The sequence below is a fragment of the Tachysurus vachellii genome, chromosome 17 (assembly GCF_030014155.1).
Source record: "Tachysurus vachellii isolate PV-2020 chromosome 17, HZAU_Pvac_v1, whole genome shotgun sequence".
Lineage (NCBI taxonomy): Eukaryota > Metazoa > Chordata > Actinopteri > Siluriformes > Bagridae > Tachysurus > Tachysurus vachellii.
The window spans coordinates 13531278-13556609 of NC_083476.1; the positions used below are offsets into that span (position 1 = coordinate 13531278).

The 25332-nt window shown below is 40.2% G+C and overlaps 1 protein-coding gene across 10 annotated transcripts in view; it reads left to right on the forward strand.

Moving 5' to 3' along the window:
• Positions 1–228: 228 nt before the first annotated feature.
• Positions 229–25332, forward strand: part of gria4b (glutamate receptor, ionotropic, AMPA 4b) — a 106655-nt gene continuing 81551 nt past the window's right edge. For 3 of the 10 annotated variants that reach the window (XR_009649818.1, XM_060891648.1, XM_060891649.1), the window contains exons 1-2: positions 231–536; positions 1412–1570. Coding sequence is in view for 8 of the 10 variants with exons in the window: in XM_060891648.1 (XP_060747631.1) it covers positions 449–536; positions 1412–1570 (247 nt within the window). In the remaining 2 variants the exon portion in view is untranslated. Of the gene's footprint in view, positions 537–1411; positions 1571–25332 lie in introns of all 10 variants that reach the window. The other 7 variants (XR_009649819.1, XM_060891646.1, XM_060891647.1 and 4 more) reach the window with 4 other exon arrangements.

Sequence of the window (25332 nt, forward strand, 5' to 3'; positions counted from 1 at the left end):
TAATACATATATACAATGGCTAATTTTATATCCAAACGCCTGCTCCCTCCCTAGAATGTTTATTTTAGCAGAAAGAAAGTATATTGTAAAGTCACTGATTGTGGTTGTTATTACACGGATTGTTATTACTATGGCAACCAGTAGTAGGAAGTTCATAATACAGCGACCGGTTACTTGTGTGAAATAGAGTGTAAAAGCACGCAATCTGGCAACACCGTGTACCGAGGTCCCCACTCCCCCACCCCTTGTCTTGCATGTGGAGCGTCTGCTGGCGGTCGGACTTTCTGCACCAGGGTTCGCGCCACTGCAGGGGGAAAAGCAGCAGCAGCAGCAGCAGCAGCGGCGGAGATGGAGATGGATTGTTGATATCTGCCTGTCCCGTTTCCCGTTCCTTTTTCACCCGGCTGACGTCATGCTCCACGTCTCTCCATAGTTTTAGCCGAACAAAATGAGGATTTCTTGCCATCAGCTTTTACTGATATTTTCCTGCGTACGCGGACTCGCCATGGGGGCTTTTCCGAGCAGCGTTCAAATCGGTGAGTTGCGTCCAGGTTCCCCGAGAGATCGCATCATCCTTCCTTCATCTTCTCCGTGATTACAAAAGTACGCATGGTTGAACGCATGGTGTCAACTTTCTTGAGGCACGTCTTAAAAGGAAAGGCAAGACTCGTAAATTGTGAGCGCGCATGTGTGTTAAATAGTGGAGTGTATTTATTAATGTTAATCGATCGGTGTGAATCCTGCCATCCGCTCACTGTCACGTAATCCGGCGAGCGCCACTGCAGTGCGCCCTAAACGCCACTAACTGGGATGCTCTGCTTGAACAGAGCGGGTAGGTCTATTATATTACCAGAAGAGCAAAAAAAAATAAATAAAATAAAATAAAAATCAACTTTACAGTCTTTTTTGATGACATGCCCCTTTTTTATTGCGCAAATTTCTTTTTTGGAATTCAGCACGCGCTTTTGCGTTTTGCGCGCATTCCTCTGTCACTCCAAAGTGCCTTCCTTAATTGTATTCCAGTGCTGCATCAGCCTCTGTGTCACGTTTCCTACACCCCCCCCCATAAATAAATAAATAAATAAATAAATAAATAAATAAATAGAATGAATTTATGTCAGTCTGTCCCACTTTATAGTCATTTATTTAATACAATACTGTGTTCAACTTTTTAATTAAAAAAAAAAAATTAAATGTGTTATCAGTTTGAAATCATGCAAATTGTGCGCACAACAGTTTTCACTTTTCATTTTGGATCTTTGGACCTTTGTTTTCTCTTCACGTCATGTTTTGGATGTTAAGCCATACTTAAATTAAAGTCCTCTTATTTGGCACAAAATATAATTGTTATCTCTCTTTCTGTCTCTCTTCTCTCTCTTTCTCTCTGTCTCTCTCTGTCTCACCTCTGCAGGCGGGTTGTTCATCAGAAACACAGATCAGGAGTACACTGCCTTTCGCTTGGCCATATTTCTGCACAACACAAGCCCAAATGCGTCGGAGGCGCCCTTTAACCTGGTGCCCCACGTCGACAACATTGAGACAGCTAACAGCTTCGCTGTCACCAACGCCTGTGAGTCCGAGCCTGTGTTGCTTTAAAAATATTAACAGCTGTGTTCATTCAGGCTGCATAATTAGCAAGGGGAAGAACTGAAGAGGTGTCACTGGGGGAAGGTCTTGTCAAAGGGTTGGGGGTTACTTGGAACTGAGCTGCTGCTAGAATCCTGAGACTCGTTAATGGATGCTGGTGTGAATGATAGTGATGATAATGAGAGGTAGATGAGGGCAGAATTGCTACCTGAGAGCAGCAGTGGCAGTACACACGCTACATTGTGATGAGCCGCGTCCTGGCTTTTGTCCAGCCAGTGCTTGTGTCTCTCTGGGAGACCTGTCCTCCGGCTCTTTACTGACACAAATACAGACTAAGAGCATTCACAAACCGTGGTGTTACTCTGTGTGTCTATATGTGTGTGTGTGTGTGTGTGTGTGTGTGTGTGTGTGTGTGTGCACCCATCCCCCAGTTAAAAGAAAACACTGCTCTCTCTCGCTCTCAGCTGATGCAAGCTCACACACCGAAATTTGCGTCTGCATTGTGTATATTTGTTTTGTCCATGTTTTTCTACTTGCCTCAGTTTAGATCTCAAGCTATGTCTGACAAGGTTTGTCAGTTGGTACGACTCATACACCCTGGATAAAAGAGGACGGTGCACTGCTCAGAGATCCGTACCGCACCCGGGGGGCAATCCTAGGCCAGCAAAGGCTTTTCTCGTGCTGCGTTCACAGCAAGACTCCCCTGCCATTCTCTGCAACATTCAGGCTTTTGTCACTTCCCATCAGGATCAGGCACACTAGCGTAAAGTAAGCACAGAGCAAGGGCAGCCATCACGTCAGCCATCCACAGTCTGCTCTGACCCACGCGTCAGCCTCAGCTCGTGCTTCTTCTTCTCCTGAGCCACGCTGAGATTTGCTTGCCTATTTTCTGTTCACTTCATCTGTAGTGGAATGTTCAAATTCAGAATTCAATGCAGAGACAAGCCTTTTCAGTATGTTGACTGTGGTGTGTAATAGAGGTGAAATCCATGGAATGGACTTGTCTGTTTGTGTCAAGATAACAGACACATTAATTTATCAAAGTGAGACTTCTTTATATTGGTAAATACGTACTGCAGAGATGCTAAAGAAAGGCTTGTCTTGCATACTTGTGTGAATAGAACCAGCAGCATCCAAGCTTGATAAATGTTGGTTTGTGCTTTCTTGTGAACCTTTCATATGGTCAGAAAAGAACCTGTTTTGGGGGAAATCGAGCAAACCAGTTTGCAAAAGCCACCTATATTCTCTCCAACACACATACTGTAGGTCCACCATTTTGCACAACCTCTCCTCAGACGTGTGCTTCTTGTCAAGGTTCTTGCCAATTCTCACCTTCTTTATTGTGATGCAACAAAATCATACAAATTCTGCTTAGAGAATCTGAAGGCTGTGGGCTTAATGGAAGGGAAGGTGGGTTTCATTTTTTACAGCCGTGAACAGAAAGGGGGTCCCAGGATGATCCTTGGAATCAAAAATTGAAATTATCCTAGTGAATTCAAAAGTCAAGGCTCCTCTGGGTTGAGTTATTTGTCTTTGTCTTGGTGCCACCATTTTGTTGGATGCCTACTTTATGTAGACCAGGATTGCTGTCAAGAGCATGGAGTGCTCAGGCTACCAGAATAAGTTGGCTGGAGAAAATCCTTTGATTTTACTTCAACAAACAATACATTTTTCTACACAAAAAAAAAATCATGCATGCAGTTTTCCTGAGTCTTTCAAGTCAAGTATGAAGTCATATATAGATCAGTACAACATTTGAACAGTTGCGTTTCTGAGACCAGAAGACATTAGTGTTGATGATTAAGCAAAAACAGATTTTCACTCAAGGCACTGGCATCGGTAATGGCATCGATATCAGAACCAGAATGAAAAGATGGAATTGGTACAACCTAATCTGTTAACCTCCTCTGCTGTTTTTGTGTCATTACCAATTTGTACATTAAGATAACTTACTAATTCACTTCTTTCCCACCATTGCTCTTTACCTCTTGCTGTATACATTTTATATCCCACGCACTGTTTTCCAGTCATTTACGGTTCTGTTCATAAAGATAGGAATCCTTCTGGGCAGTAATGACAGATATGTCAGAAATTTATGTGGCCCGTTTAATTCGTTTGTGAGATTAAATGCACATGGTGTGCTATCAGTAATTCACAACAGCCTGATAAGTGCTGGTGTCATTACTGTGTATGAACAATCAGTTTCAGTTAAGCAGATTAGCCGCTCAGTCAATTACTCGCCATTTTGGGACCTATGTAAATCACAGTGGAGAAACAGTCGTGTTTGCCTTGTGTGTGCGTCTGTGTGTGTATGTATGTGTGTGTATTCCAGCAGCTGGGAGTATTATTGTTCATACTCAACATTCCACCTTTCCCTGCTCCTCATTTCTACTGCTGCGCACGAATCTGCTTGCAGTTTGTTGCACGCAAGGGCTTTTATTCCTCACCAGGGAGCCTTGGCTGCTATGCGGGGATGAGCAGAGGACAGATTATTCGTTTCCGATGATCCCTTCTCCTTCTGCAGTCTGCTCCTCCAATTCTTTCCTCAATTTCTTCTCCCGTTGATACTCCCTTATTTTGTTCAATCAATCCACTCAATGACTAAATTAAGCAGAGAGCACTGAGCATGTGCACTGAGGCCTGACTGAGAGTCATTTGACCGCAATACTCTTGTAGCCAGGGTTCTTTTGACCTTCATGGAGAAATTGTCAAATTTGGTCATGGTTGGAGCTGTTTTCTGTGTAATTCCGTTGTATCAGCACTACAGTGCTATCAGTTTGTCTGATAGCATCACCACACTGCCATTTTCCTCTCTGACTGAGAGCAGTAGAGTCGCAGCATGGGGGAATTCAACTGCTCTTCAAATGGGTGGTTTTAAGAGTTCCACTTTAGAGAGAGGTGATATTTGATATTTTGATATCGTATTCAAGGATCAAAAATCCTTGGTGAATCAGATGGAATAAATGGAGATTAGCAAGAACGCTAGGTGATTCTCAGCTTCATTTGGTAATTCTCACTTGGACTTTTTTCCTTTTATGTCCATTCTTGCTATCATCTGAAATCCATTTCCAAAATTAGCATGGGTAAAATAAATCAAAACTTTAATTCAAACTCAATATCAATAAGTGATCAAATGAAGACAGGAATTAATTAAACAACTCAGTTTAGTTGTGACAGCCTCAAATTTCTAAAATTTAGCTCTCTGCTTCAAGCAATTTTCTATGCTACAGTATATGATGTTAGAAAAAGTTACTGTGTTCTGGCTTTTGGGAGAAGCACATTAGTTTTTGAGACAATTAGCTATTATGCCATGGAAGAGACCAGTACTAGCTAGTCAGTAGGATTTGGATCAGACTAATCTGAAAACATGAAGTGATAAAGGCATTTTGCATTGGGTAGGTTTCCTTGCTAGCAATAACCTCCTGTAGTAACTTTATGCTAACTGGAACCAGCTAGCCTAAAGGCAAGTTAGCATATCTCAAACCTTAATATATCTCAAACCTTTATATTGTCTGTGTTCTCATATCACCCTGATACTTCATAAGAACACTTTCCCCAGGAATGCAATTAAGAACCGGTCATTTACTTATCTTACTTTCATAACTACTGTTACTTACTTATCTGCCAGTGTTTGGACTGGATAATGAAATTGACACCATTTTAATTCATTCTCAGTGTCTTGTAGGCAAAACAAGACTAACTAAATCAAGACCAAACATCACTGCAATGAACACGCGGCACTTTCACGTCAGCTATTTTATAAACACCGTAAGAAGACGTGTAGATGACTTTTTATATATTCGTGTATATTTGTGAACTGTATGTATTTTGTTTTTCTTTTTAGCATTGTCTTGTCTCATTTAATTTCTAAACACACACACATAGACACTCTGCTTCCCCTTGTTCAGTGAGCTGAAAAACAAAACTGCATTGTGCATGTGTGTACATGATGTGTTTGTTTGAGTCCATGACATCCCCCGTGCTGCAGTGCCACTCTTACTTGTCTTGCATGCGATTTGGTTACCAAAAATCAGAAGTAAGGACCGCAGCCAAGCAGTGACTATCACTGCCTGAGGCTTCTGGGCGACTTTTTCTGCAGATAGGAACTCTCTGAGAACAGTGTTAGTTTCTTTCTTCTACGGCGCAGCGCCCTATCTCTCCTGGCCTGTCTCTTATGCTTTCATTATTGTGCAGGAATAGTGTTTGCATAAGTCAATGGTAATTCCTCCTTCGACAGTGCCATCCTGCAGCCGTCTGCAGTAGGAGTCAGCGTTGATCTGATGCTGTTCGACAGCGAAGAGGAGATGTGTGGTGTGGGAGGAATGAAATGGAACAGGGAATATGATTGACAGGAAACTAACTTTAACTGTTTCTTAAGTGCTGGTTTGTTTTTGCAAAAACATTGTGACTTTTGTAGAGCCATGCTAATAATGACGTCATGAATTATTCAACAGCATTTAAGCCTTTTATACTGTTTGTACGCAATAACACACTTGGGGGTTGGCGGTTATAGGAAAATATTCAATGACAGCGTAGTTCTTATCACCCTTAAGTGGATTATTTTCTAATAACAGCATGTTTTAGCAAGTGTTTTATTCTTTTTACACCAGAGTCATTTGCTAGCAATTATAGTTTTGTATTTATTAAACAATGACATTTTATTGTTTATAAAGCACATTTATGTGTGGAATCTCAATGGAGCAAGTTAGATCCTGCTATGATGTATACACTTTAATTCTCCCTCCAGTGTTTTTCTTACGGCCATTTATTGAATTTTCAAGGACAATCTATTCTGCCCTGAAGACCCATAGGGAAAGTTAGAGTTTCACCTCTGACAGGTACATACCAGTAACACTTGAGGTTCCTTCCCAAAATGCTAAATAAGCATCTCTCAAATCCCTGTGTAAGCTGTTCTTATAGAAATAATATTAGAATGCGCACACTACTGTTAACCTGTTACTTAAACCTAAAGGAACTGTCAGAGCTTCTGTCACAGAAAATCGGACCAATCGGATTTGAGTATTATGTAGTGCTGTTGTATAGGAAAAGGACAAAAGACAGCCATGGACATCTCATAAACCAGAATTGTAATTAGTCGTGCCAAGACGTGACATCAGTATTGTTTTGTATTGACATCAGCTTGTATTATCATTATTATTATCTAGACAGAGCTAGCATTAGAGATGTAGAAAAATTTGGTGTCTAAGCAACACTGTGACAAATGCAAAAAAAAAAAAACAAACAGAATTGTGAATTTTATCTCTTATATAAAACAAAAGCATTTCAAGAACTTTGTGCTACATCTGGTAACTATAGGTTCTTAGCTTATAAATGTCATGTATGCGAAATTATTGTATATGTAAGTTAGCTGTCGTGACTTTTGTAGTGTTTTCCAAACATTAGCTAGTAGCTAGCTCTAAAGTCTGCCTCCTCTAGATACAGGAGGTATGTTTACTGCCTGTTTATCCCCTATGTATGAACAAGATGTTCTTTTTTGTAAACGTTAATCTTCATATTCTTACATATATATACGCCTTATGTATCTACGTGAGCTCCCTTCAAATTCAATTTATCCGCAAGTCAGAGCATGTGCCTTGTGCTGTTTTTCACACTCTGCTGAACCGTTTCCTCTCTCGCCCCTTGTGGCATGACTCTGAGCAGTCTTTAAGTGGTTGGGATTCTCCTCCTGATTAGGGCTCTCTAGTGGCTGTGTCTCTGTGGGGTCTAGTCTGGAGTTTGGAAAGGCACAGATCATCTCTGCCTGAGGAAGCTAAGGCTCAGATGAGTCTCTAGGACCTGGAGGTGGAGGTTTACTCTGCTAAGGGCTTGTTGTTGAAACGATTGTGGTGGAACAGTGATTCTTTCTAATGAGAGATTAATGTGGAGAGAAAAGTCACGAGTCCCACCGAGTATTTCACTTTCCCGATTTCACACACACACATCTCCGCATAGGGAGACAGACATAAAAATTCACTGGCCATTATTCCCTTCACAGTCATGGTTTTATTTGAGCCCTCTGTGTTAGCTGTCTATTTTTTTCTCTCCTCTAACTCCAGTGTGCAGTGATCTTTGAAGAAAAAAAAAAAACTATATTTCTCTCAATGATTAAATGCCTGTGGATGTCCTTCATAGTTCTCACCATAAATCCTTGAACCATGCGCAAGATATTTTCGATTAATTTTATTCCCTGCACTCCATCGTGTGCCATTTTTGGGATAAGCAAGGTATCACCACTGATAAGAGCCACCACTGATAATGTGTGTCTGAGCAGCTGCCTCTGTCATGGTCATATAGGTTTAGTCCACTCAAACCGTTACTGAACTTCTTTGAGAATCTCTCACCTGCGAGACTCCTAGTGTTGCAACATCCTTGTTCTCACTCTTGAAGTTCTGAGAAATCAGCAAGACCTTGCTGAAGTGATGGAGCACCAAAGGGCTACACATAAAGACTGCATGCAGGAAATAGGGAGGGACAATTGACACTAAAGTCAGGAGCTGACTATCAAGCTTACTCTGGCATCATGTTTGCTTTGTAAGTCTCCTTTTCTCATTTTAAATATGAACAGGGAATCTTTTTTGTCTTTGTGAAAGTACAGTGAGAAGGGGAACCGTGTCTGTTAATAGATTGAGAGTTGGCACACAAGGCATTATGTATGTAAATGCAAAACTCCTAACGTTGTTGTTACCAGTATATCATGCAGCTTCTTAGCTTGATAGCTTATTTGGCGATTGGCGAGTTTAACCGTCTTGTTGAAAATAATGTTCTGTGAGTCATGTGTCCTGTTTGTTCAGAAAACTGTAGATTAAGCTTGTCCATTTTGTACACAAATCTATGAGTAGAGGACCTGGACCTCAGAGCAGAGGATGTTTTCTTTCACTGCGCCCCAATGAGTGGTGGAGTGATAATGATCCTCAGAAGCCCTGATGTTGTCTGATGAGCAGTATAATGAACCTCAGAGGTCCTGGTATTGCCTGATTAATGGGATGGTGATCCTTAGAAGACCTGGTGTTGCCTGATGAGTGGTATTGTGATAATCAGAAGCCCTGGTCTTGCCTGATAAGTGGTACAGTGATCCTCAGAAGTCCTGGTATTGCCTCATTAATGGGCTGGTGATCCTTAGAAGACCTGGTGTTGCCTGATGAGTGGTACGGTGATCCTCAGAAGTCCTGGTATTGATTAATGAATGGGATGGTGATCCTCGGAAGCCTTGGTCTTTCAGGTGAATAACTGTTTCCGTATATGAATTGTCAAGTCATTTATGTTTGTAGAAATTTACACAAAATGTAGCAAGAAAGAAAAAAGGACAAAAGACAGCCATGGACATCTCATAAACCAGAATTGTAATTAGTCGTGCCAAGACGTGACATCAGTATTGTTTTGTATTGACATCAGCTTGTATTATCATTATTATTATCTAGACAGAGCTAGCATTAGAGATGTAGAAAAATTTGGTGTCTAAGCAACACTGTGACAAATGCAAAAAAAAAAAAACAAACAGAATTGTGAATTTTATCTCTTATATAAAACAAAAGCATTTCAAGAACTTTGTGCTACATCTGGTAACTATAGGTTCTTAGCTTATAAATGTCATGTATGCGAAATTATTGTATATGTAAGTTAGCTGTCGTGACTTTTGTAGTGTTTTCCAAACATTAGCTAGTAGCTAGCTCTAAAGTCTGCCTCCTCTAGATACAGGAGGTATGTTTACTGCCTGTTTATCCCCTATGTATGAACAAGATGTTCTTTTTTGTAAACGTTAATCTTCATATTCTTACATATATATACGCCTTATGTATCTACGTGAGCTCCCTTCAAATTCAATTTATCCGCAAGTCAGAGCATGTGCCTTGTGCTGTTTTTCACACTCTGCTGAACCGTTTCCTCTCTCGCCCCTTGTGGCATGACTCTGAGCAGTCTTTAAGTGGTTGGGATTCTCCTCCTGATTAGGGCTCTCTAGTGGCTGTGTCTCTGTGGGGTCTAGTCTGGAGTTTGGAAAGGCACAGATCATCTCTGCCTGAGGAAGCTAAGGCTCAGATGAGTCTCTAGGACCTGGAGGTGGAGGTTTACTCTGCTAAGGGCTTGTTGTTGAAACGATTGTGGTGGAACAGTGATTCTTTCTAATGAGAGATTAATGTGGAGAGAAAAGTCACGAGTCCCACCGAGTATTTCACTTTCCCGATTTCACACACACATCTCCGCATAGGGAGACAGACATAAAAATTCACTGGCCATTATTCCCTTCACAGTCATGGTTTTATTTGAGCCCTCTGTGTTAGCTGTCTATTTTTTTCTCTCCTCTAACTCCAGTGTGCAGTGATCTTTGAAGAAAAAAAAAAAACTATATTTCTCTCAATGATTAAATGCCTGTGGATGTCCTTCATAGTTCTCACCATAAATCCTTGAACCATGCGCAAGATATTTTCGATTAATTTTATTCCCTGCACTCCATCGTGTGCCATTTTTGGGATAAGCAAGGTATCACCACTGATAAGAGCCACCACTGATAATGTGTGTCTGAGCAGCTGCCTCTGTCATGGTCATATAGGTTTAGTCCACTCAAACCGTTACTGAACTTCTTTGAGAATCTCTCACCTGCGAGACTCCTAGTGTTGCAACATCCTTGTTCTCACTCTTGAAGTTCTGAGAAATCAGCAAGACCTTGCTGAAGTGATGGAGCACCAAAGGGCTACACATAAAGACTGCATGCAGGAAATAGGGAGGGACAATTGACACTAAAGTCAGGAGCTGACTATCAAGCTTACTCTGGCATCATGTTTGCTTTGTAAGTCTCCTTTTCTCATTTTAAATATGAACAGGGAATCTTTTTTGTCTTTGTGAAAGTACAGTGAGAAGGGGAACCGTGTCTGTTAATAGATTGAGAGTTGGCACACAAGGCATTATGTATGTAAATGCAAAACTCCTAACGTTGTTGTTACCAGTATATCATGCAGCTTCTTAGCTTGATAGCTTATTTGGCGATTGGCGAGTTTAACCGTCTTGTTGAAAATAATGTTCTGTGAGTCATGTGTCCTGTTTGTTCAGAAAACTGTAGATTAAGCTTGTCCATTTTGTACACAAATCTATGAGTAGAGGACCTGGACCTCAGAGCAGAGGATGTTTTCTTTCACTGCGCCCCAATGAGTGGTGGAGTGATAATGATCCTCAGAAGCCCTGATGTTGTCTGATGAGCAGTATAATGAACCTCAGAGGTCCTGGTATTGCCTGATTAATGGGATGGTGATCCTTAGAAGACCTGGTGTTGCCTGATGAGTGGTATTGTGATAATCAGAAGCCCTGGTCTTGCCTGATAAGTGGTACAGTGATCCTCAGAAGTCCTGGTATTGCCTCATTAATGGGCTGGTGATCCTTAGAAGACCTGGTGTTGCCTGATGAGTGGTACGGTGATCCTCAGAAGTCCTGGTATTGATTAATGAATGGGATGGTGATCCTCGGAAGCCTTGGTCTTTCAGGTGAATAACTGTTTCCGTATATGAATTGTCAAGTCATTTATGTTTGTAGAAATTTACACAAAATGTAGCAAGAAAGAAAGGGTAGTTAAGTTTGAGCAGCCATCTTGAGTATCCATCTGGACATCTGGCCATCTTGAGTGAAGATGACCACTTAGCAACCAGATTTTGCAAACAGCTTTTAGACACACGTTCACCTAAAGATCCAAATTTGAATCTGTTATCAGTGGTCCATGTGAGCATGAAGAACGATGTTCTTGTTTCCTCTGGAGCAGGACAGCTTTTGACAGTCGGGATAGTACAGAAAAGTGTAGTGTTCAGTTGCAGCGCTTTAAAAAAGAATCCGTTTTTTTTTTCCCCAGAAACAATCATTAGCCTTCACCTCTCTTAGAAAGAGAAATTTAAATGAAGTTCACTAGTGATATATATGAGTTGAACCAGTTTAAAAATCTACCAGATGTTAATGGAGTGTAGACCAGTTAAAACTGACCAGTAAAATCTTTTTTATGGCAGCTTTTTCCATAGCTGTATTTGGTTTGAGTTTGTACTCTTTGGCAAATCCATATTTGTATATGGGTTGCCAGTGCAACCAAAAATGGACATTGGTGTCTTGAACATGAACGTGTAAGTAACAACTGGGTATGTAAAACAAACAAAAAAAAAAATACACTACTTAAGAATAAGGATTTTAGTATTTTAGACATTTGACCTTGAGTCCTAATCAGGAGGAAAATCCCAACCACTTAAAGACTGCTCAGAGCCATGCAGAAACTGGCCCTGTTTGCATCAAAATCAGTTCATCTGCTCCTTATGAATGAGATAATGTGATAAGGAAAGTCTTGGAAGAATGCATGGGTGCACGAACAACCGGAAAACATAATGCCTCCACCAGTTAGCGGCAGTGATAAAAAAAAATGTCTCTGTAACTTTTCATTTTGCCTTTTGACATTATGTAATATTTCTAGGGAGACAGCAATTCATCCAGTAGCAGCCAGCTATGAATTGGTTATGGCTGGAAAAAAAGAGTGGAATTAAATAAAATGTCAAGTGCTATTTTATTTTTAGGAATTGAAGCTACTTCTCGGAAGCACTAAGGGTCAAAATACTGATGTTTCTCCTTAAAGTTCATCTAGATTCAGAGCCCGTGGTAGTCATCTGTTAGGTCATGTATAAAAATTATTACTAATTTTGTACATAGCCCACTTCTGAGTGTCTGGTACTTTGGGGTAAAAAAAAGGAAGTTTTCCAATTCAAATGTGTTTGCCCTATCTAAGGTTCACCTAAATTTGTGCTTGTTATACATAAAATAATAGAGTTTTTAATTTTAGCAGCATGGTGGCACAGTGGGCAGTGTAGCAGCCTCACAGCTCCAGGGTTTGGACCTGATTCTGATTTAGTGTGTGTGTGGAGTTTCTGTGCATATTCTTCCTGTGTCTGCATGGGTTTCTTTTGTGTTCTCTTGTTTCCTTCCACCTCTTAGTGGACATATTCAGATAAGTTTTGAATGAGTATGAAAGTGTTTGTGTGCTTGGTGATTTTGGATAATGCAGTTCATAGTGGGTTTAATGTTTTGTTTTTTTTTAGTTCCTGGATGTATCTTTGATTATCAATGTTAATTGACACATTTCAAGATTCTTTCACGATTATTTATTATATTTGATATCAGTCCAAACTCTACTACTTCTATTTGCAATTTGTTACATTTGTGAATGAAGAATTTGTATTGCACAAGCAAAATGATCATATTTTATTGTAGTTTTGTTAGTTGAATATTATTCAGTTTTGACAGAGAATACACTCCTGAACAAAATGTTAAGAGCAGGGAAAATATTACAAGCATTCACACTTTGCACTGGTGGATCGTAACCAGGTTGTGAGTATTTCTTCAAGAAGAAGGAAAAAAGAAGAAGAAACAAGAGCAAGAGACAAAAAATAGAGAGTAGTCAATTTATTGAAAACAGCATTTAAACTCAAACAGGCTAGTCATCAGCTGATCAAATGTTTAAGATTGTAATGTTTAATGTAAAAGTTAAAGTATCTGTGTAAATATAGGGCTTAAATGTCATTGGCCTTCAGACAGTCACACTCTCATGATCTCTTGATGGCAAAAGCAAAAAGGCTTTCTGTTTTTTATCGTGGCAGGATTGTTGAGCTGCACAAGCATGGGCTCTCGCAACGTGCCATTGCTGCCGAGGTTGGATGCAGTGAGGCAGTCATTTTTAATTTCTTAAAAGATCTTGAGAGTTATGGGACAATAAAAATCAAGTTGTAGACACAAAAATATGTCACCTGCACATGAAGACACAGGCCGATCCTGGACCCAAATTAAGGCCATTTCTGATGCTGACTGCATCCCAATAAACACAAGACGGCATCTGTGAGAGAAGGGCTTAAAGAACAAAAAACGTCTTCAAAAGCCACGTCTCCTCCCACACCACAAACTTACCCGTTTGGAATTTGCAATGGAGCACCAAACATGAGACATTTAAAGATGGAAGAAAGTTTTATCCTAAAAAAATTGAACCTGGATGATCCTGATGGCACTGTGGAGGAGGCGCTATCATGATCTGGGGTGCTTTGTCCTTCAATGGGAAAATGGAGCTTCAGGTTGTGCAGGGGCGTCAAACCGCGGCTGGCTATGTGGACATGTTGCAGCAGGCATCATTACCGGGTCTTTCAACAGGACAACGCTGCAATTCACAATGCCCACCTGACGAAGGACTTCTTACAGGACAATAATGTTGCACTTCTGGACCATCCTGCATGTTTCCCTGATCTAAATCCCCTTGAGAATGTTTGGGGCCATCTTCACCACATTGAGCAACTTTCCCACCATCCTCCTAGAAACAGTTGCATCAAGCATGACGAAACGAGTTTGAAGTTTGAAGAACGGTGGGGCTTCTCACTATGGAGTCCTTTTTTGACACTTTTAGTTCTGTTGTGGGTATTTATGGGCTATGGTCTTAAACATTTGATCAGCTGATGAACAGCCTGTTTACTGAGTTTTCAATAAATTGCCAATCTCTGTTTTTTGTCTCTTGCTCCTTTTTCTTCTTTTGACATTGTGAAGCAGTTCTTACAACCTGGTGATGATCCACCAGCGCAAAATGCAAATACATGGAATGTTTCCCCCAGATTTAAGATTTTGTTCAGGAGTGTATATGACATAGAAAGGACGAAAATGAATGTAATCATTCTACCCGAGACTTGATGAATCATTAATCACATGCATGCCAACTTCTTCTTTTTCTCTGGTCTTTTTAGCATTTACTCTTATTCTAAGGTTGTCAATAAAATACACCATATAGGCAAAGGTTTGTGAACACCTGATCTGCCTTTTTTAATATCAAATCAAATAGTGCTGCTTGGAAGAAGCTGGGGTTAAGGGCTTTGCTCAAGGTCCCCTGGACACTGCTGAGTCTTGAACCTTTAACCTTCTGAACAGTAAATCATAGCCTTAACCATTGAGCTGCCAAGTTATAGTAATTGCCATGCTTTTGGGAAGGCTTTCCCTTAGCATTTGCTGTGTGGTTGTGAGGATTTGTGCTCATTCAGCCTCAAGAACCTGAGATAAGGCACTGATGTTGGTTGAGGAGGTCTGGGGTGCATTTAATGTTCCAGTTCATCCCAAAGGTAGTCAGTGGGGATAAGAAAAGTGCTCTGTGCAGGACACTTATGTTCTTCTACATCAACCTCAGCAAATCACGTCTTCTTGGAGCTCGGTTTGTGCACAGGGGCATTGTTATGCCGGACATTTTGTACAATTATGCTCTTCTACCTTTGTAGTGTACATATGATTATATGGACATATGAAACCTATATACACATATGGGTGTGAAGGTCAGGTGTTTGGATGTGTCTTTTGCTGTGTAGTGTAAGAACAACAGTGTAACACAAATCACATGGTTGATGTGAGATCATGGACCCAAATTGCTGATATATTGGTGTAGTATTTCTGCAATGTCCTTGACTCCTAAAGCAATTATAGAGAGAACAGTCACACCCAGCCTAGTGTTTAGCAACGTCGCAAAACCTCTCTGCCGTATCAATCACCTGCTTCTGTTTGAGTGATGGCCTGAAGCAGGATGGAAAGCGTTGGGTGAAGAATGAGAATGCGGAATGTCAGAAAAAGCCGACACAGGAGTGAGGGTGAATAAAAAGCCTTTGCTGAGGGAGAGTGTGGCTAACAACACTAGACAGGCTTTTGACTCGAGGCTTTGTTTAGAACTGTTCTCTTGTGTGTTTTGAAAGATAAATATTTTTTCTTCATTCAGGAACACTGTTGAATTCTCAAATCTTACTGATGTTCTTAGATGTTGTTGTTTAATTTTCTTTAACAGTAGCTACTATGCTTTGCAATCCGTTTCAACCGAAGTCAAATTACCTTTAATATAAGCCTATTAATTAACTTTATAACTTTATAATTCTAATGAAACAGCTGAGGATGAAAAAGCCTCATAATAAAAATATGAATAAATTCTAACGATGACCATAATGATAATGATGCGTAACAAGAGTCAGAATCAGCGCAGAAGAGATTTTAGGTAGAGATCACATGTTGTAAATATGCATGGTGTAAATAAAGCCTATGTTATGTGAGATACACTGAGCGGTCTGGCACAGTGGGATGTGAGATTACTGAAGTTAGAGCAGTACAGATCAAAACCCAGCCCTCAACATTTTAGCCTCATCTCTTGTGTACAATTAAAAGCAGTTTACTAGGATGGCCCGATTGTTTCTTTACCTCGCAGTAAAGCTTTTCACAAAGTGCATCCACATCTCTTTAATGTTTATAGGGAGAAAACAGGGTGAGGAAATGCGGCCAAGAAGTGTGTGTGTGTGTGTGTGCGTGTGTGTGTGTGTGTGTGTGAGAGAGAGAGAGAGAGAGAGAGAGAGAGAGATGGGGGAGGAATTGGACAGAGATTGACATGTGGTTGATGCAGACTAATTAAAGTTGGCAAAATTAGAGGTTCATAGCAGGCCTCTGCTGATTTATGGAAGAAGGCCAAGGGATTGAGATGCTCAGGGTAGGTGGCAGGTGAAAATATATTTACAGAACCAGAGGCATGTTCTATATAAAAATCAAATCCTACAAAGCAAATACAACATTTTTCAAACATCATTATATACGACAGACCAGCTGCCTCCCAATTACTTTTTCAAATTCTATTCAGTTCTATTCAATTCTAAATTGAAGCAAAAATCTATAATGAGAATGAGTATGGAGTGTGTTATTAAGTGTGTCTAGGCCTGGGCTGGCAACAGAATCATCATATATGGGTAACTATCTGGAAATAATAATAATAATAATAATAATAATAATAATAATACACATTTTCCTTAAACTCTCGGCTGTAATTTTGAGTGGACACAAATAGTCTTGATATCCCTGTTAAAATTGTAGGCTTTTCTGATCTGACAAAGAACCTTTTGTTTCCCAGTCTTTTTGTCTAAGAGTCTACCAATTTAGCAGGCTTAGTTACGCATTTTAACTACTTAGACTACACACTTTGATTGGGCGGTTTTATTCTGCTCTTTATTACAGTAGTACTCCAGATCTAACAGATTTGTGACAGGATGTCCTGTACACAGCCCTTTTCAAGCCATTGTACAAGTGTACGATAGGTTTTAGATCTAGGCTCTGAGTGGACCATTCCAAAATATTGACCTTCTTCATCTAAAGCCATTTATTTGTTGACTCCAATTTGGGCTTTGAGTTGCTGTCATGCTAGAAGGTAAAGTCTTAATGTGAATGCTTTACTCTGAGCATAAAAACAGTGTGCACACTTATTCAACCAGGTTATTGCAAGTTTAATGTTTTTCCTAAATGTTTCTGTTTGTTCTTCACTTGAATTTTGGTTGTTGTCCTTCAGCTGCTCCCTGTTCAGGGTCACCACAGCAGATCTTCCAAGCAGTATATTTGATTTGGCACAGGATTTACACCGGATGCCCTTCCTGACACAACCCTGCCATTTTATTTTGGGCTTGGGACCAGCACTGTGAGTTAACCCCTCAGTGGCTGGGTTGGTTCCCTGCCCAGGAATCGAACCTTGCTACGATGATGAGAGCACTGGACCACCATAACAACCTGCTATTTTAATAGGGGTGTGAAGAATTTTTTTATATGCATTGTATATTTATTGGGGTGCACGGTGGCTTAGTGGTTAGCACGTTCGCCTCACACCTCCAGGGTTGGGGTTCGATTCCCGCCTCCACCTTGTGTGTGTGGAGTTTGCATGTTCTCCCCGTGCCTCTGGGGTTTCCTCCGGGTACTCCGGTTTCCTCCCCCGGTCCAAAGACATGCATGGTAGGTTGATTGGCATCTCTGGAAAATTGTCCGTAGTGTGTGATTGTGTGAGTGAATGAGAGTGTGTGTGCCCTGTGATGGGTTGGCACTCCGTCCAGGGTGTATCCTGCCTTGATGCCCGATGACGCCTGAGATAGGCACAGGCTCCCCGTGACCCGAGGTAGTTCGGATAAGCGGTAGAAGATGAATGAATGAATGAATGAATGTATATTTATTTTGTAAAGATATTAATACAATAAAAAATTCATTTCAAATTCATTGTACCCTAGTGAACTTCTGAGACTTTTGAGCTAGGATGAAAGGAAGCGCACGTTTCAGTGCTCGGTCCTCACAGAACTGAAGTGCTCTCACACTCAACAGTTTCTCTGCACGCTCGCTTCACTGCTCCTCACTCATGAATACCTTTGTGTGCATGCAGTTCATAGCACTTTGTACTCATTTTTAATGATCTCACTTGCTAATATCTCTCTGTGCTGTCAGGATTGCTGCCCTCATGCTCTCTATCTATGATACTGTTTAAAAACAATAGCCTGCGTTTTAAGAACTGAAAGGAATCTATTGATTTATGGTGATGATTTACGGATTTCAATTTCTTTTATATAATCACGTAAACTAGGTAACAGACAAAGGGTCGTGCGTCTCCTTAAAGAATTTTCAACCGATTTTCAATTATTTCTATGTGGCAGGATTTTGTTGACAAGGCGGATGCAGTTGCACACGTTTTTATTGATGGTGAAACAAACAAAAACAAAATGCACGAAACAAAACCAAAATAGCAAAGCAACAGATATAATTCAGGTGCATAGATACTGCCAACCGAAGACAAACTCTAGACAGCGAGTGCTGTACAAGACGTGACCTAAATACTAGTGCTAATTAATGTGAATCGGGTACAAAGCAGTCATGTGACGTGAGCACTATGATCATGCGGTGTGCAGTGGCTGATGATAGACGTCCTCCGCATAACCAAGACGCTATGTCAGGTACATAACATTTGCTAATAATAAACCATAACACATCACCCTGCATGATAAAAAAGTCTAATTGTCTTCACCTACTAGTGCATTGCTACTGTATACATTGTGTAGCAGGTGTGTAACATGACTGTTCCTAAATACTAACTACACACTTATTTTAAATGATTGCTTCTACATTCTTCATAGAAAATGAAGTTCGTAGAAAATAAATGATCATGAGAGAGCTTTATGTACTTCTTATAGAACTACGGATGAGTCTATATATGGAAATTATCATATACTGTACAGTGAGAACAAATCTTATTTAACATGTACAGTATGCAAATGAGCTGGTTAGCAAGGTGGCGTGTGTAAAGTCAGCCAGCTGTCAGCAGAACAGAAGTGGGATCACAAGAGATGGAGTCAGTACACCCGAGTCGTCCATATTTTACAATTCTTTTCCATTGTTTGTACTAATCATAACGTAAGACGGATTACTGATCCAGCCCGATCGTATCGCCTGATACGATTGCAAACGCAGTGCACACTGGGTGCGTTTACATTTGCACTTTTTTGTTTAGTTTTCTCTGCTGGATTGTGTTACTCAGGTTTTTTTATTTAAAATTGAGTTCAGTTAAAATCTATAATAAAATGTTAAGGCTTAAGCTTTCCTTTGGAGCTGTTTAAACCACTTAGGGCTCATTTTGCTGTTACTGTCCCATCTGATGTTAATTTATTCATCTCCCAGTGATTTTTGATGAGTTGTGATGGGAGGTGTTATTAGGAGTCCTATTTTGCACACCTTAACAGATTTATGTGTGTGATTTTTATTGTAATATTCTTTTGATTGTGAGTGCATTTTACAATTACTAACATGTTGTGAGAAGGAACAGATTTGTCCTAATATTAAGTCCTGAATATTACAAGAACAATTACTAAACAAACAAGGATTAAGTGTATTAATGACTGAATTGTGCATGCGAGTCATGGGTGCATACGACATTTCACTCAAAACTCACCAGTGACACGTTACGCATAGGGAACGTTTATCAGGACCAATTTTCATCCACGTGACATTATGAATTATTCTCAGCAGAAGAGTAGAAACATTGCCAGAGCAAATTATTTGACCAGTAATTAATATTTCTAATTTCTTTTTTACTTTGGAAATAGACAATTGGCATGCTAATATTCATTCATGCATTCATTTTCTACCGCTTATCCGAACTACCTCGGGTCACGGGGAGCCTGTGCCTATCTCAGGCGAGGCAGGATACACCCTGGACAGAGTGCCAACCCATCGCAGGACACACACACACTCTCATTCACTCATGCAATCACACACTAGGGACAATTTTCCAGAGATGCCAATCAACCTACCATGCATGTCTTTGGACGGGGGGATGAAACCGGAGTACCCGGAGGAAACCCCTGAGGCACGGGGAGAACATCCAAACTCCACACACACAAGGTGGAGGCAGGAATCGAACCCCCAACCCTGGAGGTGTGAGGCAAACGTGCTAACCACTAAGCCAAACGTGCTCCCCGCGTGCTAATACAATTAAAGCTATTTATTTTTGTTCAGGATTTCAGTTACTTAATGTGCAATAAATCAGTAATTCAGACACTAACATTCACAAACAGCAAAGATATATAGATACGTATCGTTCCTTACAAAATGGGTACAAGAATAAAACGAGAATCGAATCAAACTAAGAAAAAAATCATGAAAATTCATAATTAGCATTTGGTTAGGAACTGTGTAGCTCTACTTTCTCACACTGATAATCCAAATATGGAAATTGTGTTAAATAAATTGTCATTTAAAAAAAAAACAACAACAATAGCATGTAGTGGATTAGATCAGACAGTGTAACCCTGATATCAGTCCAGCATTTAAGACCAAATTGGGTTTAAACTTATGCTCAGGACTGGGCTGGATTTTAAAGAGTCTACACTGCATTTTAAATCGTGTACATGACAGTGAACAACTCTGATCAGAGAATACAAAGAAGATTGCATTTTCCAATGTGGGAGCTTTAAGCACTTTTTGATTTACTTCACATTTGATATTAGCAGGCAGTGCGTGAAATTAGGCATTCACATAATCTCTGTTGAGTGAGTCAGAGGGCTTTTTAAACCCTGTATTAAACACCAAGGTTTTATTGATTGCATTTTGATGCAGCAAAACAAAAGAGATACTGGAGAGATACTGGAGAGGTTGGTTTGAACTACACAATGTAAAAATTTAGCATTAAGTCGTATTTAACACCTTGCAATAATGTATTTTGGAGTCATGCATAAATGCAGTCTGTAGAGTGTGATTGCATCAAACTGGTATTAAGGACAAAGGTCTGGCTTACAGAATACAACACTCACTCACTCACTCATCTTCTACCGCTTATCCGAGCTACCTCGGGTCACGGGGAGCCTGTGCCTATCTCAGGGGTCATCGGGCATCAAGGCAGGATACACCCTGGACGGAGTGCCAACCCATCGCAGGGCACACACACACTCTCATTCACTCACGCAATCACACACTACAGACAATTTTTCTAGAGATGCCAATCAACCTACCATGCATGTCTTAGGACCGGGGGAGGAAACCAGAGTACCCGGAGGAAACCCCCGAGGCACGGGGAGAACATGCAAACTCCACACACACAAAGCGGAGGCGGGAATCGAACCCCCAACCATGGAGGTGTGAGGCGAACGTGCTAACCACTAAGCCACCGTGCCCAGAATACAACAATCATCGAAATATTTCTACATTTGGACATTGAAAAAGTTGCTGTTAATTTGGCTGCCTAGCAGTGAATATACTGTAGGAGCTGAAATTAAATAATGGATTTGAGCTCAAAGTGCAGACTTCAACTTTAATTTATGGGTGCTTTAGCTCCAAGGGAAATGCTGGCTTGTCAATTATGGAAGTGGGATTAGAAGGCTGTGGGTTCAAGCCACAGCAATGCCCTGCTGCCACTGCCAGCTGTTAGGCCACTGAGCATGGCCCTTAACCCTTTCTGCTCTAGGGCTCCTGTGCCAAAGCTGACCCTGTGCTCGGACCCCAGCTTCCTGAAAAACTGAAGATGTGAAGAAAAGAATTTCCGTAATTTTTGGAGACCTAGCATTACTTTGAGTACCTAGCATTACTGTAGGTGCTCTCTGTTTAGTTTAAGATAACTAAAGTAACTGAATAAAGTAGGGTCAAGGTTGAAAACAGGCGACTATAGACTATCTAAAATATGCAAGAAGGCAGCACCGTAAATCACAGACATGACATGATTAACCCAGAGGTTGAGTGATAACTGCATCACATCACCTCCCCATGTAAAAGCACTCCAGTCTGAACAGGGCTTTACATGGAGTAATATTAAAAAGAACAATCTGATCAATTCCGATCTGTAAGGATTGCATTTGTTGTTCAGTTTTGTCCTCTATTAATCTTTTAATTCTTTGCACTTAATGTAGCTTAATGGTACCATCAATGTAGCACTTAATGGTAATGTTGTAGTAGGGGACGAGCACAGTGCTGTAGCTCTAGTGCAAATCTAAAGAGGCCAGTGTTAGTCATAAAATATCTCTTAGCTGATTAACTACATCTGGTATAAGTGGAAAACTGTAAATTAGATTTTTTTACACACTTCCTATAGCAGTTTTAAATAATTCAAGATTGAACAGTTCATTAAAATTTTACAGTAAACTATGTAGTAGTTTTACAGCTTTTATAAGTTTTACATTTCACAGCACTTCACGATGGTCCCTATGTTACATAGCGACGCATTGATCGACTGCTCTAAATCATTATTAGTCATTATTACTGCCAGACTGGATTAACCTTTTGACCTCTGTTTTGTTTCACTCTTCACAGCAGCATCTCATTTTCTCGGATGTAGTGTTGTGTATCGTAAACGTGTGTAGCTGAAGACAAGGTTTAACTGCTGTGTCATCGCTTACACATCCAAATGTATTTTCTGTGCACTTGTTCTGTCTGCCTGCTGATTTTAAATTCAGCACGTTGACCCCCAATTTCATCACCCAGCTGTCATTTTGGAAGATAGTAGCTGTGTTATTTATGAACTTTCTCGTGAATGTTGTATTTTCCTAAGCGATATCTCTCTCTCTCTCTCTCTCTCTCTCTCTCTCTCTCTCTCTCTCTGTTTCCTTTTCCTCTGTCTGTCTGTCTGTCTGTCTGTCTGTCTCCATCTCTCAGTACTCATCTGTGAGGCATCTTAGTAACCGTATTCCGCTTTCTTAACTACTTTATAAGCATCCACATAATACTTCACATGAAAGGGCTTCTGTACCTTGTGTGTTTGAAAAGTGTCATTTAATGTAACTGAATAGTGCAATTTGCCTACATGAATTTTGGTCTGATCTGTGGCCTTTGCCTGTGTCATTTATTATTTATACACTATCCTTCATCTCCACCTCATAGCAATAAGCAGAAGCTTTTATTATTTCAGGCCAGTGGTCTACCTGAATCAGATCTAGCCCTCTTATGGAGGAAGTGATATATAGAGTCTGAAGTACTCTGCATTTCCTTGGGGATTTTATCTAGAGCTAAAAAAATTGCATTTAATTGCAGTTTTTTTCATATTATACAGTAGTTCATTTTAGTATCCTTATTTGTTTTCATATTTTTGGTTATTCTGAGCGTTAATGGTGTCAGTCACTAACACTACTGAACAGTAGCACTAGCACTATTCAGGTAATATAAACATATTATAAATAAAATAGTATGAATTCATAAAAATATTATTTGTAATATTGTGTTTGACTGAAAATTTGCTGTAGATTTTGAGATTATACTGAAAAAGTACAGGATTGACATATATTGGAAAACAAAAGGGTCTCTAATGTTTGCGCAGTGCTGTATATCGTTTAAGTAATGTAAAGAACGTCTGCAGTACTTGTAATCGATTTGCACAGGACAAGCAATCTCTATGTAAATGACAGAGATGGGCGTGTCTTGATGTATGCATGGTTATCACCCCAGATGTTCCATGCATACTGAGTACATCTCATTTTAATGCAAAATGCTTGTTTTGACCTTTATTATAACCGCTCATTATACGGCTTCTGTATTTTCCATAAGTTGATCATGGCTATTTCAGATAATCATAGTGTAATATATAGTGTACAATTACAGGAAGGAAATTATTATAATCACACACTGTGGTGTCATCCAGACGACGATGGCTAACCTTTTGAGTCTGGTTTCTCTCAAGGTTTCTTCCTCATCTAGACTCAGGGAGTTTTTCTTTGCCACCTTTGCCTCCAAATTTATAAAAATATAAAGAGAAAAATACTCAGGGTTCAGTGGGTTAAAGGTGGTAAGAACAACAGCTCCTCTACTACACACCTGAATACTAGTGCCTGATATTTAAACATAAAAGTGGATTACTGCCTCTATACATTCTCCTGGTCCATAGTGCTCACTCATTGCAGTGGTGTTTAGGGAACAGCTGCTATAAGAGTCCTCCATGTCACACGACACACTGCATACTTTCAATTATATGGGTTGCAGGCAAAGTCGTCGGGCCGCGCGCATACGCATGCTTCCCAATTACATGCCGGGATCTTTTGCAGTGTCAGTGGAGTGAGAGGGGAGGAGCAGCGACAGTAGAAAACACACATACATACACACCCACCCACACACACACAGTCAGACACACAGAGGTACACATGCAGACATGCTCTCAAATGAGTTGGCACACATGGGGGTCAGGAGCAATTCACAGAACTGCTTTTTAAGGATGTGTGTCACTCCTTCCCTTTCTTCATATCTTTTATTACTTTGACTTTCTCTATGTTTCTGGCTTTCCCATAAGGGGAACAATTGTTTTGTTAAATGAGGCATATACAGTATACCAGATGATGCTTACTGGGTAAAAAGTCACTCTTTCTGTCTCAGAGTTTAGGAAATAATGATTTTGGAGGGGGATAAATATGGTTCCCCTGATTTCAGGGTGATACAGTGGTGCAGCAGGTAGTGTGTTCTCTACCCTGTGTTTCTGGTATAGGCTATTGATCCACCGCAACCCTGACAAATACAAAGCTCTTACTGAAGATGAGTGAGTTCCTGATTATGTGTCCAAATCTCATAGAAGGCCTTTGAGACGAGCTAAGCAATTCTTATGGTCGGATCATTTTTACCTGACTTAATCATAGTTTTACATGGAGATAAATGGCAGTAAGCATTCAGGAAGCATTTGATTATATTGTATCACAGTCTTATAGGAAAACAACCAGACAAGCTCTTTCATTATGCAGTCTAGAGATGAGACCTTTTCAGCTTTTATGCCAGCTACTGTCAGTTTAACAGGACAAGCAGGACACGGCAGGGTAAAGATACAGCCTTTCGTCTACATCAGCTCGCTTCACCCTTTGCCCTAGTCTATAGCTGTCAGTCAGACGCCTTTTAATACGCATTTGCACTTGTCTGCTTGACCTGTGGGTTACAGTCTTCTGCACGCTTTCTGCGTGACTCACCTTCATCTTTCCTGCTCTTCAGAAATGACCCCAGTGTGTACAACAGCCAGCATAATTGAGGAGGGCACAACTGGTCAGGCTTTCTCTTATATGACCATGTCATCAACACATTTTAACTGTTGTTTCAACAACTAAGGGAATTAAACACATTGGGGCATGGGGCATGCTGTTACAGGAAAATAATCAACGTTACATAGCCTGATGCGAGGCTTTTATTGTTACCACTCAGAAGCTTTCTAGGCTATTTTCCTAGGGTTATGCTTATTGTCCTGAATTGTTTTATTCCTTTTTTATACCACAGCAGTTTACTAAAGATTATCTTTTTTTTTTTTTTTTTTTTTTTAAAGAACAATGGGTTGTCTGCTGGATCTGCTCTATGTTGTGGAAGGTCCAAAGAAGCTGTTATCTTTAACCATTTATAAAGATAATCACACACAGTCGCAGCAAGGATAAGCAAAATACATCGATTTTTAATTCAGAATAAAAAATACTGCAAAAAATATGACATGAGATTTGTAGTGAT